This window comes from Embiotoca jacksoni, unplaced genomic scaffold (genome assembly GCF_022577435.1).
Source record: "Embiotoca jacksoni isolate LCO1_2020_lvr unplaced genomic scaffold, fEmbJac1.0.p SCAF_3, whole genome shotgun sequence".
In the NCBI taxonomy this organism is placed as follows: Eukaryota; Metazoa; Chordata; class Actinopteri; family Embiotocidae; genus Embiotoca; species Embiotoca jacksoni.
Genome location: NW_027185381.1, coordinates 20,662,177 through 20,684,223, shown reverse-complemented (window position 1 = coordinate 20,684,223; position 22,047 = coordinate 20,662,177). Strand labels below are relative to the sequence as shown.

The 22,047-nt window shown below is 44.2% G+C and overlaps 1 protein-coding gene across 6 annotated transcripts in view; it reads right to left on the bottom strand.

The window, feature by feature from the left end:
• dusp8a (dual specificity phosphatase 8a) overlaps positions 1 to 20,371 on the bottom strand; it is a 43,951-nt gene extending 23,580 nt beyond the window's left edge. Inside the window, exons 1-4 of one of the 6 annotated variants that reach the window (XM_069162088.1) lie at positions 15,380 to 15,646; positions 14,941 to 15,125; positions 13,537 to 13,953; positions 1,589 to 1,727 (exon numbers count right to left, since the gene is read on the bottom strand). In XM_069162088.1, the coding sequence (XP_069018189.1) occupies positions 1,589 to 1,727; positions 13,537 to 13,773 (376 nt within the window). In that variant the 5' untranslated portion in view covers positions 13,774 to 13,953; positions 14,941 to 15,125; positions 15,380 to 15,646. Of the gene's footprint in view, positions 1 to 1,588; positions 1,728 to 13,536; positions 13,954 to 14,940; positions 15,126 to 15,379; positions 15,647 to 16,429; positions 17,203 to 19,746; positions 19,874 to 20,070 lie in introns of those variants that run through there. The other 5 variants (XM_069162085.1, XM_069162090.1, XM_069162084.1 and 2 more) reach the window with 5 other exon arrangements.
• Positions 20,372 to 22,047: the final 1,676 nt, after the last annotated feature.

Sequence of the window (22,047 nt, the reverse complement as noted above, 5' to 3'; positions counted from 1 at the left end):
TTAATAATTAAAGCAATTTAACAACCTCTTTTCAAAAGCCTGACAACCATTTCCTATTCACATCTTTCACGCCTTCTTTCTCACGAAATCTCTGCAGCTTACTTAGACACACAGGCAGATCCCATAGCTCTCTTTCCCGTGATGTCATAATGTAAAAATGCATGCATGCACACTCAACGGCCTCCATCCCCTCACCCACGCACATGCTATTGCCTACACATATAAACATTGCGTATGCACAGACACTGGCTGCTAGCTCCACTGACCCCAATAATACAACCACCCAAACAACTCAGCCGATGCCATTGGCTGAGTCCTTCTGGGGAATATTCTCTGCCACTGTTGTCGTGGAAACAGCAGAAAAGCGGGGACAGAAATGGAAGAGGTGTGATTCCTCTGTTTTTTTTTCCTCCTGAAGAGAGACAGCGAGAGTGAGCTGTGGAGAGTGATAAAGAGGAAGAGGAGGGAACTGCTGATAGAGGGTCTTTCATTAATAACAATATGATGTCTGATCAGAAAAGCTGAGGAGGAAAATCCTGGCTTGTAGAGACAATCAGAGAGTGTCTGCATGTGTGTGTGTGTGTGTGAGACATCAAACATGTGTGTGCATACGGTATGTATGTGTGTGCCCATCCCAAGCATGTGTCCAGTACATCTCTGTAACTGTGACTAATTGTGGAGCCCGGGTGCTTTGAGGCAATCCTCAGCAACCATGAATGACTCATGAAAAAGCACTAATCTCCCTGCAGAGGCAGAGAACTGAGAGGAGCAGAAGATTGGGGAAGAGAGCAGAGATTTGCCCGAGCAGCATGCCTCTGCTGTCTCATTTCCAATCCTGACTGAGGCAGATTACGTTCTCCTTTCGGCACTGACACATTTGGGATGGATTCATAAGCCTCCGCGGGAGGGTGTGTGTGTAATGCCGTCCCTTAAAAAGCTGCAACCACCACAATCAATGTGTTATTAACTCAACGAGGCTATTAACGGTCTTGCCAGGGCTCAATTATAAGTCTTAGAGTGCTTAGTGGACACTATGACAGGATAATAACTGTGGTAAATAAGGCCAGAGGATTGGAAGTTAAGCTTCAGCATTACTGTATGATGCAGGGTAAGAAAATGACTCCGAAAGCTTAAACATCAAAGAGTCATCACAGGGACTTTGTATCCAGGGAACATGTTTCTACACTTCCTCCTCTACCTCCTATCTTCACATATACCTGTGAACCTGACACGAAGTCAGAATACAACTATTAGTGTTAGGAAATGAGGAAGAACTGCTCCCATATGACTGAACACTTATGGTGCTCATCAGTGACATCTTCTGACCAAACTGTGCAATGACAACAGTGCACCTGCTGGCTGTCCAAATAAAGGGATGATGCATCTACAAAGTTTGAGCCTTCTACAAAGATTGAGGCTTTTAGATATAAAAAGTCCATTCTGTATCGAGGAGGGAGACTTTTGATCACACCACCGTCATCACACACATGCTTATACATTTAGCACCCACTCATAAGGACACACACACACACACACACACACACACACACACACACACACACACACACACACACACACACACACGTACCAGTGAGCAGGGAGACTTTGTAGAAGGTGCCCTCTAACTTTCCCATGAGAATGTGCACAAAGCCATCTTTGGACAGATGCCCCGCCTCTTTGGAGCTCTGGTCGTAAACCACCACTTCCTGCTTCCTGCCCAGCTCCACCTGCACAAAAGATAAACAACAAGGAAGAGAGGAGAGTTAATTCGAAAACTGCTCCGAAAAATAAAACAAGGATCCACCACCAACAAGGATGAGAGTGTCAGCTCATATGACTGGAATTCCAACCAGCACAACTGGCACAGTGGGAACTGTAATTGGGAATTAATTAATTCGGGGCACACACACATGCAGCACATGAACTTACTTGTAACTCCCTCCTGGCAGGTCTACCTGCTAATGCCATTCGTCCTCTGCAGCTCATCCAGAACGCAGCAGCTCGACTAGTCTTTAACCTCCCTAAATTCACTCGCACTACTCCGCTCCCTTCACTGGCTACCAGTAGCCGCCCACATCCGTTTCAAAACATTGGTGCTGCGAACAGATCGGGTCCAGTCTACATCCAGGACATGGTCCAACCTTACATCCCAGCCCGTTCACTCCGCTCTGCAGCTACCAATCGGCTTGTTGCTCCCTCACTGCGAGCTAAACACTCTACAAAATCACGTCTGTTTGCTGTCTTGGCTCTTAAATGGTGGAATGAGCTCCCCAACGACATCAGGACAGCAGAAAGTCTGTACATCTTCCGCCGCAAACTAAAAACACACCTTCTGACTTTACCTTGAATAGTAGCACTTAAAATGGCACTTACTTATAGCACTTTGAAGTTTGGCTATCTTGAAGAAAATTGTACTTTCTTGATTGTTGTTGTTCTGAATTTGTACCCTCACGGTTGAAATGTACTTATTGTAAGTCGCTTTGGATAAAAGCGTCAGCGAAATGAAAATGAAAAAATGATAAATGAGCTGCAGCATGTACCGAACCCGTGACTATCTGACCCTGAGATAATTTCCTCACACACTCGACCACTCTGCTGCTCTCATTTTGAGCAGGAAGCAGCGTCAAAGAAAATAAAATAAACTGACACACACACACACACACTGCTGGGAGCTGTGACAATAAACATGGGCCGGTAACCACAACAGTAAGCAGGATGAACTCCAGGTGATTCAAGAGTAAGTTATGAAGCTTGAAGCATAGGACAATAAATAATGCATGAGGGCCAAGTGTTGCATCGTGCAACTGTGACGGTAATATTTATTGCGCAGATACTGCTGAGAGGGTTGTTTGTTGTAATGGTGGGTAATATAAAGGCCACATAGTGAAGGGTACTGGCATCCAGTGCATCCAAGTGACGCTGTTTACGTCAGATTGGGAGAAAGACGAGAGGATGTGAGCATGCGCTGATGTGACAAAGTGTTTCTGTGTGTGCGTTTGCACGAGGGAGTGTGAGCATGTGCATGTGGCTGCGCACACACACTAGCCAGGCTGTGTTGTTCCCCATGTTGTCAGGCAGGGTTTGGTCATGTGACCATCAAGCGGCGCCTACTGCAGCTATGAATCACTGCATCACTGAACAGCCACTGGACAGGAGAAGGGAGAGGGAGGGGGAAGGAGGGCTAGCTCAAGGGAGGAAGGGATGGAGAGGGTGGGAACGGTGGGGCAGCGAACGATGGAGGAGAGATGGAGAAAGATGCAAGCTGAAAATCAAGAGAAGGAAAGGGAAGGTGAGAAAAAAAGGAGGAGGTGTAGGAGGGGACACAGACGATGGAGGGGGACGAGGATGAGACGTTTCTTTGTTTACTTCAATAAACAAAAAGAACACCATCCTCATCTACAACGTGTCGTTGAATTAGCCGCTAGCTTCCAGGTAAATCCCACTTTGTCCAAGTGCGTCCCAGCCGCCTCTTCACTCTCCGGGCGTGCTAAAGCGCACACTGGTGATCGCTGGTGGTATACACAGCTCCACGGTGCGCATGGAGTGTGCGCCTGACAATGTTTCTGCTTACAGAGCAGCTGTAGCAGAAAGGCTTGGAAGACAGCCAGGCAGGCAGGCGATTTAGACAGGACAAGGTCAGGCGGTGAAGTCTGGTGAGAAGTCACTCTGCCTGCCTGCATCCAACACCAATACTGACATTAAAGCAAACCTGAACTGTATAGCATCAGTCATGAGAAACTTGCTTTCTTATCATCAGGCTATTGAGACACCACAAAGAGGCTTACTCTTTAAATTATTGTTTATTGAAGCACCCTGGTGGCCAACGAATGTGAAGCGACGGTCCCTGGTTAAGAGTCTAGCAGCGGACCTTGGTTTCTGGTCATTCCCCTCATTTACTGTCATTCTTCTAATGTCAGCTTTATAATAAAGGCATAAAATACCCCCCATAATAATTTGGTTATTAACTGCATAAAACACAGATGACCTGCTCAGTATATTTTGACATAAAAAATATCAAGCGATATGAACAGATAAAATAGCACTAGTTAGTAGAGAGAGCCTGCGGGTAGTCAGGATGATGTTGTCAGAAACACATCACTGTAATGCTACAAATTGAAAATACACTGCATCTATGTTTTCTTACTTCTGCCTTTACCTGTCCATGGCACACAGTTATTTTTATTTTTTTTCCCCCCGGATGCACATTCGTCTTCACGTTTCTTTGTCTTTGTTTTAAATCCCTTGCTCCCTCCATTTTTAGTAACCCTGGGTAATTATGGCTAATGATCCTAATGGGATCAGATCTAATTTGGGAGCCTGATCTCAATGCCTGGGGATTACAGGCCTTTAACTGCGTGTACGTGCACAACACACTCCGTTTATCAGCTACACAGTGCAGTAAGTTTCTTTTTCAGGTTGTGCAGCAGTAAAAACTGTTTATCAGTCCGTTACGGTCGAAAAAGCATCCGTTCATATTTTATAAAACAAGTTATATCTGCTTAGCAATTTTACTTACTGTACATGCAATAAACTGTATGTCTTCATGTGCAAAACTATTGGGGCTACTATTTGAAATCCTTCGTGCTCACCAGCTTAGGAAGTGTTCCCTGTGAGTTGAAAATATACAGCCTCTATATTAAATAGTATGTATGAATAGTGAGTGGATGAATGACAGTACAGATAGTAGAATATGGGCTATGCTTTACATTTTGCCTGAATGACTGAAACCACATGTCCTGCTAACACGGTGATATGCACAGAGTTTGCTGCAGTGTTAGAGGTCAATGACCCAGGACTCGGGTTGGCTGTTAAGACTGCAGCAGCAGCAGCAGCACAGTTCCCACATCCCTCTGCAGTGCTACAGCATCACTACTATTACAGTGCTGGCACGGGCTCCCTGACGCATGCATACTGCAGGTAAACAAGGAATGCCACTGGAAGGGAGGGAAAACAGGGGAAGAAAGGAAGGAAGAGGAAGCGAGGAAAGGATCAGAGGGAGAGTTGAGGGAGGAGGGAGAGAAATAAGAGGGACAGAAGGTGGCACTGGCAGACCAAATGCTTAAATCCTGCTGCACCCACGCTTTCTCTTAAGGATCTGGAGGCTGGCATCACAGCAGGACATGAACAAGGAGTGGTCACAGAGAAGAGTTATTTTTCTCCTGTCCTTTGCAGAGGAAGACGGCAAGAAGGCGATAAATAAATAGAAGAGGAAGCAAGAGACAGAGAGGATCCTTTGTGTGAGATATGTGACTTTAGAAAAAAAAAGAGAAATGGAGACTGTGAAAGACAAGAAATGAAGGTGTTAAGCAAAAGGGACAGAAGTCTGTGCGTGTTTCTAACTGACCTTGTGTTATATGTATACGTAAGGAGTGGGAGAAAAACAAGGTCTGAGACAAGACTGAGAGTCAAGGCCTGGCCTTACTGTCAATGTTCCTCTGTAGGGACAGTCTGTGTACACACACATACACACACACACACACACACACACACACACACACACACACACACACACACACACACACACACACACACACACACACACACACACACACAGGGCGCACCATGAAACATAGATGACAAGTAGTTTGCAACAAAAAGATATTGTGGAACGGTGGAAACACGGCCCTGGCGTACGGTAAGCTCTTGTGCAAGAAACACAACATGGAAACATGGTTTCCTCGTGACCTCAGTAGTGCTGCTAACCAGCGACAAGGTCAGTGCTGAGCGGGGCAGTGTGAGTGTTTGTGTGTGAACTGGTCTGTGACAAAACATCAGCATAAACAGTCTAAAAATGGACCCACATTCCTGAAGCGCAGTCTGGGTCCTCTCAGTGTGTCCACTGCACAGAAAACAAGATGACTGCAGTATGAACCCTCCTCAGTTAACAGTGGTTTCAGCTTAAGCTGTAAATTCTGAGGAACTCAAGGGACACAGGAATTAAAACACAGTGTGCATTGCGATGCATTTTTTTAAAAAAATGAGATCTGTGCACGAGTCAGATCTTCTCCCCTCATATCAAATGCAGACAAATAAAATGATTAATGCATAATCCAATTCACTTCATATTTTGATAGATTTATAAGCACATTTCTCACATTTTTATAATGACTGAGCACTCTGCAAACATACAACACCTGACACAACACTACATACAGTACATTACATATGGATAGAGGACCTGCTGCGAGCGCGAGGCGGTGACCTCTCCTCACAGCGTACCTGTCAAGTTTAAGACTCCGCCACACAGAGTGCAACATGTATCGCTCTCCACTGTAAAGCTATCACCCAGGGGACAGATGATGTCATTGACTGGCACTGGCAGCTGCCACTTCCATGTACGCTTCAGCAGGTGTGATGTGTGTGTCATGGAGGTCTTGTGCTTCTATCCTTGTGAGTACCAAGTGTGCTCATAAAAAGCGAGAGAGGGATATAAAGTATTGTGAAGTTAACCCTGGGTTTATGGACATGAATTTGGATTATATTGAAAATGATGATAAAGTTTATGAGATGGGGAATTAATGTCATTGCTGGAAAGTCCTTGAAAGGACAGTAGTGCACTGTGTGTGTGTGTGTGTGTGTGTGTGTGTGTGTGTGTGTGTGTGTGTGTGTGTGTGTGTGTGTGTGTGTGTGTGTGTGTGTGTGTGTGTGTGTGTTTTAGACAAGGATGTGAAGATGTGGCAGGGTGGTGAAAGTTCCTGATGCCTCTGTGCATGTGCAGTGTGAGGTCATTTCTGACCATTTCAGAGATCTGGTCACCTGATCTGGTCACACCTTCACACCCCTGAATGTCAGGGAACATTTAACACACACACACACACACACACACACACACACACACACACACACACACACACACACACACACACACACACACACACACACACACACACACACACCAGGCCTGACACAGGTTACACGTTCAGACAAGTAATGCCTGCGTCCTTTTATATACAAGTATACAGTTTCTCTCTCTCTCTCTCTCTCTCTCGCTCTCTCTTCTCTCTCTCTCTTTCTCTCACACTCAGACTGAACTGTTGTATATAAAGACAACATGCATGCTGCTGATCAGTTGTACCGTGCCTTCTTCCTTATGTTTGATATAATGGAAACAACATTTCACATTCTCAAATCAACTCTGAAGCATTCCCTAACCTAGGAAATAAAAACAAAATGTATGTTACATAAATGTTAATTTTACTTTGGGATGCTGTTGTGCAAGTTTAAACCCATACAGAACAATGTGAGTGTCTGTCTTTAAAGCAAACAGTGATTCATGACACGACCTCATCAAAGCCAACACATGACATATTCGTCTCTGTAGAAAAAACACCGCCGGCTGTGGCGTCTTTATTCCAACTAGGCAAAAGGAAAAATGTGAATGAAACGTACTGAAAACTTCCAGATTTGCCCTCGTGGTCATCTGGGAAACAATCGGCGCGGTGAGTCATCAACTAAGTTCTCAGTTCTGCTGCTACTGTCAAGGCTGATGACACACAAAACACTCGTGTGTTCTCCTTCGTTTTGAAATACTGTACTGTGGCTCCTGGAAACTTCTGTATCCGTGGTTATTTCCAGAGATCAATGTCTTTGCCCTGTGTCTAACATTGAAATAACAGTCTCGTTTCCTTTGTTTATTTTATCATAAAATCTCAGGAATACTCGTCCCTTGAATCTCCAAATCATCCTTGGACTTCCCATCATGTGCCATTACGGCCCCTCCCCTTAGCGGGGAGGATAAACACGGCATATGGTGCGTCATCAGTGGAATTGATGGAGATCTTATTCATTGCATAAATGCATTAGTTGGTCACGTGCCGTCTCTCCCTGTGCAGCTGGGCACTCAGCCAATCCTACCAATTAAGATCACAGACATGATCACAGACCCACTGCTTGGCTTGCTTTATTCCTACGTGGCCATTACACCAAACAATAATAATTGGGCTACTGTTCATTATCATGTCTAATATTTTGGGTATCACAACAGTTGAAGAAATACTAGAATGAAATTGCAAGTGTTGGACTGACCTTCGAATGACATACTCGCATGGCTGCAACCAGGGATTATTTAAATTATTGATTGATCTAATGAATCCAGAAATCTGTTAAAAATGCATGAGTTTATGAATTCCCTGAGTGTTAACATTTTCAAAATTCTTGTTTAATCTGATTAATAGTGCAGAAATCACACACAGAAAAACACCACCGTAATTCTTTTTTTAAAAAATATTTTTTATCAATTATCTTAATGATTATTTGCCTTTTCAAACTTGCTAATTCATTTTCTGTCAATCGTCTTATTGATGCACTGACCAAATGTTTCAAAGCTACATCAGTGAAATTGATTTACAATGTTAGTTAATTTCTTTAGCCATAAATATCCGACCCAAATCCCCTGCAAAGAAACTGGCCTGCAACAATCCAATTTTTCCTTTTCCAGTGCTGATTCCAGCATTTGTCTGATTCTGGACTCTCTTTTTTTCTCTTCTGTTTAAAATCTGCATGGAGATCAATGTGTTCAGATTTTGTTAGCGGAAACTTCTACGTATTACAAGGACACTGAGAAAAAATGTTTTGAATGTGGATCGGTCACATCTGGCTGATACCTGATCCACTCATCGAGGTCAGTGTGCCGATCCACCCAATTTCCGCGTTCCATCAAAAATGGAAAATCGCAGAATTTCTGGCTCTATTTGTGTCCTCTGACACAAAAACCTAACACTGGAAACACTTGTGGTTATAAATATTTAAAGTTCCACCACATTCCAGCATGTGACAACTTGTAAGAGAGGTGTGTGTCTCTATGAGTGGCTGCTGTGTTCTCCCAGCTACTCTGGGTCCCATTCATAAGAGTTGTGGCTCCGCTGCCTACATACAGGAGCATGGGTCCTTCCCCAGGCTGGTTGCTGGTAGTGAAAACCTCTGGTCCATCTGTCAGGCCTGCCTGGCCGGCTGTCCCCGTCACAGCAGCAGGGATTAGCCAGGCTTAAGCCAAGAAACCAGCCGCCTGCCCTCCAGCCTGTCAGAAAAGGCACGAGGAAGCACCATTCCCAACTAAGCCTGTGCCATCCCTCTCCCAGCAGAGGTCCTCCACCACGTAACCTACTGTATCCAGCTCTCTCTGACCTACATCAATAGAGAGCATTAATAAAGAGGTTATGAAGAGATGGGATGTGAAAGGCGGAAGAAAGAAGACACCATTTTGATTGCTGCTGTGCTGGTCAGAGTTGTTCATTCAGCTCAGTTAACCAAAGCTTTGGGAGCTCCTATGAAAGACGGTGAGTGCAGCGCCTTGGGGGATGCAGGCTATTAGTTCTCAATGGGATGTGAGGCGGGAGGCAGCCGGGGAGGAGGCGGAGGCAGCAGCCCATCCATGAATACCCTCAATGCTGCTCTCCCGCTTCCTGCATTCACTTCCCCAACAAAGAGCCACAATGGTGTCCTTTGCTGTCTTGGCTGGCTGAGGCGGCTCCTGGCGATGCTCAGAGCCATGTGGGGGGTATAAGGATGGTGTGTGTGTGTGTGTGTGTGTGTGTGTGTGTGTGTGTGTGTGTGTGTGTGTGTGTGTGTATGTGTGTGAAGGGTTAGTTAGGAGCTGGCTTTAACACCACACAACCAGTCTGCACGTGCCCAGCCCGCGGCCTGCCAGTGGCCACACAAAAGGGATGATGTCATGCTTAGCCAATAACAAAAGAGTCTGGGTCTGTCAGGCCCTCCTCTCACCCGGCTAGTTCCAGCTTTATCCAGCCTAGCATTAATCACCAGCCTTATCCTCTTTACTGGGGGTGGGGAATGGATAATAACAAACCAGCCATGGGGCAACACTAGACAGGGAGAAGAAAATTGAATAAACGATGAAGGAACAGGCTGGTGGTAAGAGGCTGCAGGCTATGGTTACGCCAGACAGACAGACAGACAGGCAGGGCTGTCATGAGACTGAAAGTGAGAGAAATCAGGGAGGAAGCATGGCTCTGTGGGGTGCCACAGTGTGAGATCTGCAAAGCACAGGGCCCCACACAGAGAGAACCCAATAGACCCAGCATAGAAACACATTCGAGTTTGCTGCACTGACAAAAGTAATGAAACTCAAACTGACTCAATCCAATTCTTCAACGCCCTCAGCTCCTCTTGTTGTTTTCTCTTTGTTGTTGCTTTTCTGTCTAAATCTGTAGTTTGTAAGAGTAGGTCATACATCATCGCAACCCAAAATAACACCATTATTGAGCTGAGCAAAATCGGGTCTTTCAGTCGGGATGAGTCAAACACTCCGAGATGCAGGATCTTCCGTGAGGACTTCAGGCCACAGGCTAACCCTAACTCAGTCTGGCAGAGTGCACGAACACAAGAGGTGTTATACAAGATCCTTGTTCAGTTAATAATGGTAAATTTTGGGTGAGAAGAAAGGCATGTGGTTGTGACTGCCTGAAGCCTTTCCAATAAAGAGTGGCTGTGAAACACCTGGCACACAGGCCAAAGTACCAGATGCTATTAGCTGAACTGTAGGTCATTTTACTTGAGAAAGTAACAATAATTCACCGTTCTCCATTTTACCATGTAACTAGGAAGGAAGTGTCAGTCACCTACAAGTGTTAAAGTGTAATCTACAGCAATAATGTGTAATTATTTGCCATTTTGTTGGCAGGGTGTGTTTTTGGTGATTTAAGTTTTTCGTCATCCACCGGACTGAAATAGAGAGTCAGTTACAACTCCAGGACAGACGCGGTATCTACACAGGATAAAATGGGAGCAGGTCATAAATTACTCTCATAAACAGGTCTCAGGATGAGATAGCCGACAGGTCCAACACTCTGACCTGTTCCAGGCAACCAGGAAAAAAACAAAAAAGAAAACCAACAATAACCCTTTAAGAAGTGCCATTCTGTGTCACACCTCACAAAAAAATCTCTATCACCTGATAAGTGCCATCGGCAATGAGAGTGAATCATTGTTATTTTGCGTTGGGTGTAACGTGGTTAAAAGTGAAATGCCTAAAAATAACATTTGGAGCCAGGAAGAGAAACGTCGCCCGTCATTTCCTCCACGGCCTTGTTGTTGCCTTTATTCAATCATGTAAAACTGTTGGGCGATGCATGCACACACCAACTACCTGTACATGAGGACACAAAACACATCCCACACATAAAACACACCAACTTCACCCTGCTTAGGTTTCCCCTCTCAGAGTTCCTTCAGTTTCACACAGAGACTAAAAATATAGGAGTCAGCATGCCACGGGTGGACAGGCCATGGAAAATAGGTTGTCATATTCGGAGGAGAAGTCATGGAAAGCTGGAGGATCCGATTTCATGGCCACTGATAAGCAACAAACCTACAGTACGCCCGCATGCCCGCCAAATATAGCACCCACTGATGCGGTGCAGGCCTGGGCTAGCACAGAAGATGCCAATCCAGAACCACAGCGGTCCATGGGTCAGGTTGTTGGTGGTAATCGGACAAACCTACGGAGTCAGTATTTTGCTCAAGGACACTTCAACAGAGTGACGACTTGCTGACATGGGAACTTGAATCTGACGCCACTGGTTCAAGGTGTTAATACTCCTACTTCGTGTACCGGGCTGCACAATGCATGCATGATACAAGCAGCTGCAAACTACTGAAGTAAGGAATACCTCCTAAATGTGACCCTTGACCTTTGAGCAACAGACCCAAAGCAACATATTTTATGTGGGTCTATTTTCATTTAAAACTGACATTTCCTCAACAATGTATATATTGTCACAGCAGTCACAGTTCTATTCATGTTTTGCATTCCTGCGCTACCGCTGCAGAAACGAGCACGATTATGTCGACTCGTCCGGACACACTCAGTTATAAATGTACCAGTTTTTCTTTGCATGTCAGAGGTATTTCCCTGAAGTCTACTTGGCACTGGCACTTTGTTTTATTAGTCTGTCGAGGGGCAAATCACGAAACACATAGGGCCAGATTTAGTAAGATCTCAAATAACGGGTACTAAATTGCATGTTCCTTCCAAAAGTTAGCACTTTTTTTTTTGAACCCGTTTTGCAGGTGATTTACTATGAGTAATTGCGTCATTGAAATCAGGTGTAAATCGCTGTATTTAAATGAGGGGTTTGCGTGTGTTAAAGTGATTCCAGCAATGGAAAACAGCGTCCGCAAAAGGAAATGGAAATCTGATCCCATTGAAATTAAGAAATATAAACATAACAAGAGCAAACCGCTATGTAGCAGATTATCAGGCAGGAAGTCAATACTGTGGGAAAAACCTTTGGGGAAAAAAAAAAATGGCAAAAAAAAGGATTAATAATAAAATGTCGGCAAATGAAAGAGGAGAGACAGTGGATGAGATCCTCTAAGAAACACAGATCAGCAGGTCCACATCTTTCTGCGATGAGCAGGTGAATTCGTCTCATTCAGGAGCTCGCGAGTGCTCATGAACCTTATGAAGTCACCTGTGAATTCTGCAGAACACATTCAGCACCTCTGACAGAGCACCTGAATAACAGGACTGGGCGGGATATCCAAGCAGCGATACGCTGGAACGACGCAGAGGCAGGACAATGCTGAGTCGTAAGAAGTTTTTTTTTTTAATTTCACGGCTCCTCCTTGTTGTTGGCTGTCAATCACCATTCAGTTCATTCAATAACTCAGAAATGTCATCGCTGGGCAAACCATATGTCTGAATAATTTTGCCCTCTGACATCTCAAAAATGTTTCCACGGGTGTAAAACCACGTTCTTCTCACCACAATAAGTGTCGTCTCTCCAGATTTGCATGTGATTAATACGTTCCTTTCAGTCGTACTAAAATACACGCAATCACTTCTCCTATTTCTACTTTCAGGTTTAGTAAATATCGTTGCGGGTGCTAAATTGTTCTATTTGCATGCTCCCTTCCAGTATTTTGCACCTTCAAGCAGAAACACCGAATATTACATATGCATGCAGGCAAACACGCGAAATGGACAACTTGTGTTAAATTGCACATTTGAAAGACGCGATCCTCACTGCACGTCATCAGTAGATCTGCTTGGACATTTTTTTGCGGGTGGTGTGGAGTTTGCCTGTGATTTTATACACGCAAACCTTTAGTAAATCAGGCCCATAAAGTACTGCGTTAAAGAAATGGCAAACATGAAATCATACCTTTAGTAATGAAATCCTTGACTGCTTGAGAATATTAATCCAGTGCTGTATAGTAAACATGTAGCAGCCAGTTAGCTTAGCACAAAGACTAGAAGGAGGGGATACAGCCAGTCCGGCTCTGCCCAGAGGTAACAAAAGCGACCTACCAGCTCCTCTGAAGCTCATTAAATAAAATGTTACATCTCGTTTTATGTAAGAAGTGTATGCGAGACTATAATTCACCATTTTACAGGGGTTATGTTTCAGACTATTAACATGGTGGGACTGACGTGTCTCGTTCTTATCGGCAAGGTGGAAGCTTGCCACTCAAACAGTCTGCACTTAAGAGGAAAGGCTCTCTAATCAGTGGCATCACATCCTACCACCAGAAAGGAATCAACTGTCAGGTATCTTTAACTAAGCTTTAACTCACCTTCACCTTGCCGTTGAGTTGCAGCAGCTCGGTGACAGAAACCTTGTCCTGCTGCAGTCGCCTCTTCACCAACTTTGAGCAGCAAACGTTGACTGCGCCTTGCACGTGTGACGCGTTGTACTCAGAAAACGTCCTGCTGTCAATCACCAGCAAGCGGCCCGTCCCTCTCTGGATCAGGCTGGCCAGGCGCTTGATGTCCATGGCGCTTCGCTTATTGGGCCCTTTCTCCCCTGCCATGATGTAGGAAGGGCTGAGAGGTAACCCGAGGTCACAGACGTGGGGGTAATAAGGGATGGGGTTTGAAGAAAGAGGGGTAGATGAGAGAGGGAAAGGTGGAGGAAGAGATGGGGAGGAAGAGGAGGCGAGGTCAGCGGAGGAGGGCTACCACTGGAGCAGGCGCTAAGAGATCCATGGTGCCTAAAGAAAGAGAAGAAAATGTTACAGTTAGAAAAGAATCAGAGAGGTGTCAGTAAGCGTGGCATTCAATGATTTATCTCAACGCTATTATTGGCTAACAGTTGACATTGAAGACTGCCACTTTCACTTCTGAGATGCTGATGACGAGACAGCTGATGATCAGAAAAGGCACGTTGCCAGGGCAACAAATAAAAACCTTCAGACCCAACTGCTGCAAAGTGACAATGACAGATCCATTACTTATAAATTTCCAAAGCCGAGTCTGATACTTGAAATATTGTTATGTTTTTGTATTGTCTTTGAGCACCTCGCATATTAAAATAACCACAATGCTAAACATGAATATGAAAGTTATTTACAGACTTAAAAGCCAACTGGATGATCCAGATTTATCAGTCCTGAGATCTGAAGGAATATCACACTCCCATACACAAAGCCAAAGACTTAAATTAGACACGAACAACAATAAAGCACAGGTGTGTGTGCGTGTCAGTGTAAATGTGTGTGAAGGTTGGTGGCTGCTGATCGAGGGTCTCTTGTGTAATAGCTCATGAAACAGGAAACTGAGGGCGTGAGATAAATTAAGCCGGGGGAATTCAGAGAGCAGGTCTGGACACAGGCGAAGGGCCTGTGTGACATCCTGTGTGAGTGTGTGTGTGTGTGTGTGTGTGTGTGTGTGTGTGTGTGCGTGTGTGTGCGTGCTACAGAAAATTGTCCATAAACGTGAACTGCCTCCTCCTATCTATCACTTCTAATCGCTTCCATCTCCTCCGTGCTCACATTCACAGCACTTGTACATTTAACATGAAATGCACACACACACGCCCACACACACACACACACACACGTGCGATCATTTATCAGCGCTGAAAGACCAATGACTGCATGTGTGTGTGAGAAGTGAACCAGTGCCTGTGTTTGTGCGCGCACGCAAGACTGCACATAACCATGATAAAACCGCAGAACCCTTTGTATGATATAACATACCAATAGAAAACCTATGCAGGTTGAGGACCGCTTCTTTGGTCAACCAGGTGTCATGCGACAAGTGAGAAGGTCAGAATGTGAATGCCGCCATGTTGTTTTATTCATCCACAGGCACGCGGTGTCATGAAAAATGAATGGGCCCCCTCTCATTTACCCCAATGCCTAAATGGAGGTTTAAACCACGGCTGAAAAGGGAGAGTATGAGCGATAGAGGTGTAGAAATAGATAGCGGAGGGAGGAAAAGTAGACAAAGATAAACACTTTTGCATAATTTAACAGCAGAAACATGCTATCAAATCAATCAACATGTCCACTTAAATTAAAGAGGGGGAATTACAAACAGAAAAAAATTTGTCGTGAGGATAAGAAGACTTTATGTTCTTTTGCGATCAGACAAATAAGCAGAGACGCATTCGAAGTGAGGCCGAAAAATACAAACTTTCAACAACAGCGGTGAGAAGGTGGGCGAGACTGAGCGACAGGAGATGTGGAGAAACGCTGTCTTCTGATCAGTAGTGTCTTGGGAAGACATCCAGGCAGCTCTGCTCTGAAACTTTTCACCTGTGTTCTGACACATGCACCGTGGAGAGAGGGAGGGAGGGAGGGAGGGATGGAGGAGAGCTGAGGGGAGGTAGCAAAGGATGTTATTCAGCAAGGATCTCTCCAGCCTAGCAACTGAGCCAGCTCAAGGTGAGGAAGGAGACAGCTGTGGAGATGAAGCAGCGAGGAAAGAGATGTAGAAAAAGAGGGAGAGTCATTAAGAGAGACGCTTGAGTGACGGAGAAATAGGGGGAAAGAAAAACATTCTCCTGAACTAACTAGCGCCGAACTCATGACATGAATGTGGAGAAGATAATGTCATCAGATAAGATAAGACAATCAGACCTTGCATCATTCCTCTAGACCCTGATTTCCTGTCACAAAGGCCTATGTTTCCTACATGCTGCTGACCAAGGCTGAACATAGATGTACACATGCTGTTACTGCCTGGCAACCTGCCTGATGCAAGAGCAGCAGCACAAGAACATGGAAAAAAAAAAAAGAAAAAAAAAAGAAGCTAAATAGACAGCAGCAACTGCCCACACTGTAAACACAGCCAAACTGCTGCTGTATCACAAAGTAGGTACAGAAAAAAAGCACAAGATACGAGCAAGCTGTAACACAAATCCAGACAGTCAATGAAGGTTGGAAGTAAAACACCCACTTCTGCGCACAAGTATAACATAGCTTATACCGTAGTTTCAAAAAAACCAAAAAAAAACAAAACTGTGTGATTCAGTAATAACAGTGCCGGCTTCTGCAGTAATGCTAAAGCACAATTGTGTGACCTGCAGCGACACAAAAATACTGACATAGTGACATGTTCCAATAATGTGCAGCCGAACATCCATTCTGCAGAAATACTAAGCCTTGCTGCAATGCCAACGCTCCCTTACCAGAAACGGCCCCTGCCACATTGCGACCTGCCCCATCACCTGTCATACCGTACCTTATATGGCAGGGAGCCCTTCAGTCAAGCAGCTACAACAACACGGCATCCAGGGGTGTGAATCTTTCTCTATCCGCTTCTGTGTTCCTGCTGCTGAACACAGCATCTGACACTGCATATGTCTAATGGCGACTGCTCTCCCACCCACCCAGAGTCTCACACTTTTTCTCTCTGAATCCCTCCTTCCTCCTCTATCACTCTCTTTCTTGCTCTTGTGCAGTGAGCGGAGATGGGGAGGGGAGGACCGTGCAGGTTTACATGTGTGGCAGTGAGCGAGTGGTGCTCTGCACCTTTCTACACCACTAGAAAATCATCCTACGGTACCTTTGTTCTCAGGGGAACCTGACTGTGACCATAAGAAAGGGACTGGAGAGAATGTGCAGAGAAGAATACAAAGAGAAGAATATAGACACACGAAAATATCTGAATACGGAGAGGGAGAGAAATGAGAGGATGGGATGATGTAGGAAGGGGGGCCCAAACCTCAGCAAGCTTACTCAGCATAACAACCACAACACATCCACTACATGCAAAAGTGTCTTCCAGGCAGGAAAGATCAGGAAACATAGAAAAAAAAAAAAATAAGCTCAAGCAGCAGCCAGGATCTTGCTGCGAGGCTCCGGCTGAATGCAGGAAAACAAGCAAAGAGGAGAGAAAGCAGAGAGACAGACACAGCGCGTTTGTGTGTGTGTGTGTGTGTGTGTGTGTGTGTGTGTGTCCAGGCCCGGAGCAGATTCTGTTGTTGCCATAGAAACAGCCCGGCTGGGGTGATCAGGGGGCACGGGGAGGGTGATGGTGATGGGATGCTACTGGTGCTGATGCTGGATGAGGATACAAGAGGGAAGGAAAGCTAAAAGTGACAGTGGAGCGCACACTTAAAATAGATTCTCTCAACTTCAGCTGTACGGCTGCAGCGAAGACATCACGGTCCCTTAACTGACGAATGAAGGGATTATACAGCGAGTTAGCCTACAACATGTAGATTAGAAATATTTCTGCTTTATTCGCCGCCTGATGTGTTCTCTGACCCGTTCTATTCTCGTCTCAGACGTCACATCACATTTTTTTTTTACATTTGTCTCACCACTTTTTTGAAGTGCAAACAAGCTCACGTGGTCAAAAGATCTGTGCAGATGAGGTTGTGCACCTCCTCAATGTTAAAACAATGCAGTTACACCTTGATGATTGACTGAAGGCAGAAGAACCAGATCAACTGGTCCATTTTGAGGAGTTTTTCTAACCTCTATGGGGAAGTTTATATGGCTGAATGTAACAAGAAATCCTCCTCAGTACTGGGAATTTCAGCTGCTTGTCATAGGAAACAAGAGAGCCATACTCTATATTACAGAAATATCACATAGAAAAGCATAAATCAAGCACAACCTCACATCAACTCTGTCGTCTGTTACAAGTGTCAAAATATGCTATATTAACACTGATTTGATTTTTTTTTTAATCCAAAAACATTCAACAGATGAATAAAAAAAAAAAAAAAAAATCGAAATAATTATTGTTTACAGATCTAGAGGTAAAATGATTGCAACCCCTCGTTTTCTGACAACAAAACAGAGATGAAATCTCATAGCTACATGCATTTTCCCTTCCTGTCAAATAAAACACAGTCACACAAATCATTGACAGACTTTATCGTCACTCTCTTTACAGCGGACAATAAACGACTGATAACAAAAGGGCTTCTTTGTAATACATAATAAAATAAACTCGAGGAAGTAACTTTATCTCCATAAAATGGGACAATCCACGCAGGCAAATTCATGGGCCTTTCATACAGAACCATGAGCTAAGCATGATGGGCCAGCTCCATAAAGCCATATCAGACATCAGGCACACACAAAGAGAGCAACTGGAGGGCAACCAGCGGTGATGTAATACCATCCAGGTTATTCATTAACTCCCTGCATAACGTCACCTGTGGCCACAGCCTTGAGTAGGCTGATAGAAAGGCGGCTCTTAGTCCCATACAATGAGAGACATGACTTGTTTGTTTAGACCACAAACAGTTACATCATCGTAGAATCTGCTGCTCTTTACTCAGAGCTACAGGCTCTCTCACAAACTCAAAGTTGGCTTTTAACTGTGTAGCTACACTATAAAAAAAACAGCGACCACAACAAAGCTCAGTGCAGCTCATCAGGCCAGCACCATCAGCGCTGAGCTGCCGGCGGGCTAATGGGACACCAGTAAGAATTTAATGATGAGACTTAGCAATCACGTTTGGTTAGGCTGATATTATTAAATGTGTTCTTATATTCACAGATGATACAATTTTCCAGCCAAAAATAAATAAACTGTTAAATAATTATCAAACTAGTCCATGACTAACTTTCTGTCTCAGCTCTTCCTGAGTGTTTTGATTCTCTGACTAAAAAGTTTGACAACGTTCCGGATATCAACCACAACATCCTGCCGTCGCTGCTCTTACAGGCACAAATACCCAAAACCGGACTGTAACCCATCTCAAATTTATCCATGCCATTTGTGGTTCATCCTGAGCAGCTGGATTTAAATAATTCTTCACAAAAAAAAAAAAAAAAAGATAAATATAATGACAAGTCAAGGGTGTTTATCCCTAGAAATAACCAGGGCAACAGGAGTGGTGTTGTTACCGTGATCAATTCGATTGCTGGTTTGGCCCTGGTGGAGCAGATCAGCACCATCACACTGTAAACAACATATCCAGGTATAAAGCCTTCTGCTGTCCTCTAATCAATATTCTCCCAGCGCGCTTGCTGCAAATTGCAGGGTTGTATAACAAAACCAGACTTCACCATAACAACAATTACGACATGAATACCGATGCAAATTATGCCGAGAACTCCTGTCGCAAAATACAGTGTCTCGATATATTGCGTAAATACAAAATTCTGTTTGCCAAACGCTGCAGCTTCAGATATGGGGCATAGCAACAGAAAGATGGGGGCGCACAATGAAACGGATGGGACATTTCATAGCGTTAAAAAAAAAAAAAAAAAACAATGGTGGAGGGTGAGATGTCGTAGCGCACTTATAATAAACCGACCTATATTAGAAATAAGAATAGACTCCACTGCAGACAGCGGCTGTATCGTTTACAAAACCTTGCGTGCACTTAATATCAACTCGTGTAAAACTACACTTATTTTAGGTTCAGCAGCCGTTGTTTGAGTGGGGGAAACCTGCCCCGTGTTGTTATGACGCGTGGATATGTCCGCATGCGAAAACGAACCGCTCCATTGATCAGGCAGGCTGCGATGACAATAAACAGCGCGCACATTTTAACAATAAATGGAAGAAAAATAAAAACGTATTCCACCTACCTGCAAATGGTGGGACGGCAAACAGCCAGATTATCGCAATAAATGCACCGATAGCTTCAACCTGGACGGGTTTAATTCCCATTATAAAACGGGCGCGCACTTAAACTGTGGTGGAGAGAGGGGGGGGTGGAGAGAGAGAGAGAGAGGGGGGGGGGTGCGCGCTGACAGACTCGCTGCTGCAGGAGGTGGGGGTGGGGTGGGGGGGGGGCACGAGCACAGACGTGCTAACGTGAGCTAGCTCCGTGTGTAGCAACGCACTTGATAAAAAAAAAAAAAAAAAAAAAAAAGTACTAATCGATAAACATCCTCGCGCATATTACTCACCTCGGGCTCCACGCAGCTGCTGTGTGTTATTCAACCGGCCTCCACGTGTGAGGGGACAGCGGCGGTGTCTTCATGGGGCTGGCCGGTGTTTACCTGGTGGCGGCGTAGCGGGGGGACGGGAGCCCACAGCTGACAGAGGCTGACAGCGCCAGCAACAAACGAGGCATGAAAGCGCAGTGACAGGCTACACACGAGCTCCTTCAGCCGCTCAGGAGACGATGTCGGCTCGCGGAGGGGTAGATTATTTGAGCTAGGCTAGGTAAAGGCTAAAACTGTTAGTGTGTATGTAGAGGAGGAGGAGGTGGGGTGTGGGGGGTGGAGGGTGGGGGGGTTAGGTACAGGAGGTGCACTTTAGCACTTTCATGAACTAAAGCGATGAGGTCATGGCTCAGGAGGGGGAGGAGGAGGAGGGGGGCAGAGAAACGGTGAGGTTGACGTCACCTTCAGCCAATCAGCGCAGGCGGTTTAGGGGTTGGGTGACGTCAGCACTCTGATCCACAGATTAAAGGGACAGTCCGGCCTTTTTTTTTTTTTAAAGGAGAAGCGCTCATGAGGACTGTGAAGACTGCAGTAAACCAAGATAAAATTTTTTAATAATAATAATGACATAAAATCAAACAATTGAATTTTTTTTAATTTCATTTATAATATTTTGTGCTACTGAATATACAGCACCTTTCAAAATTGTGTTAAGAGTCGAGTGAAAGTAATGCGTGCTATTTCAGCCTATTAAAATTTTAGATCAAAAGTGGAGATTAGCTGAAACTTCACACATATGCAAATAGTTTTGATACCTATAACTTTTGGAGATCAAAAACTTGTAGACTACGCTATTTGCATCTACATGGTATACCTGCAGTTTGAGAGTAACATACAGGCAAAACAAAACCATTTGCAGGCCTGTTATGTTGACTTAAATTGACTTATATGGTTTTGTGTGACAAACTATTGACAGATGAGTGTTTCTCTTTTCCCGCAGCAGGGACTGATTTAGGGTTTTCTCTATTCGATTCACATTTATGTATTTATCTTAACCAGATGCACAACAAATTTTTTATGAATTGTACTCGTAAACCACTGAGTTGACCTTCTCTGATCGTACAGTCTGATTTAGATAATATTATTTACATTTTACATATGTTCCTGGAGACAGTGTTTGAATCATGTTTTTTTTTCCATCCAAATGAAAACAACCAAACTACATCAAAAGATCATTCAAAAATCACTGTTCATATTAAAAGTATATATCTGCAAAAGTTTGCAACACAAACTATAAAATACATTTTAGTAAAATGATTTAAAAAAAAAGCAAAGCGATCTCACAAGCAATGTAACGCCAGTATTCAGATTTTAAAAGTGGTTGCTTGTCTCAGACTTTGAATTTACTAGCTGAGGTCCTTATGCCGACTCTGATAAACAATTCCAAAGTTAAAGTCCCTGAGAATTTCATGAAGTGTAATTATTAAGAACAATAATGTTTTCCTCAACAATGCATCGAAACTGTCTGTCTGCATAACTCACAGAAATACTCGAATGCATGGCGATATATGTAGAGGCTACAAGAATAGATAAAGAATATTTCAAAAAATATAGCCAATATATTAGATATTCACACTGATTTATCTACGGTGTCTCATTCAACCATTGAATCAAACAGTTGTAATAAGTGGGTGTTTGAATTCAGTATCATCAATTCTCTTTTGTTACACTGAAAGCCTTTGTTCTGTTGCTCTCAGTCGCCATCAACGTGTGAGTAAACGGTTGAATGCCAGTGGCAGTAGGCGCAGTCAGATTGTATATTCTGACACCTAGCGGTGCAAATATGTGACTGCACTATGTGTTTCACCCCGAGCAGTGTTAATGGGAATGATAGGCACATCTCCAGCACAACATGTAACCAGAAATAAGACTCATCAGTGTGTTTGTGTGCATTTGGACTTCTGGGGTTTCATACGACTGGAATTACTTGGATTTAGG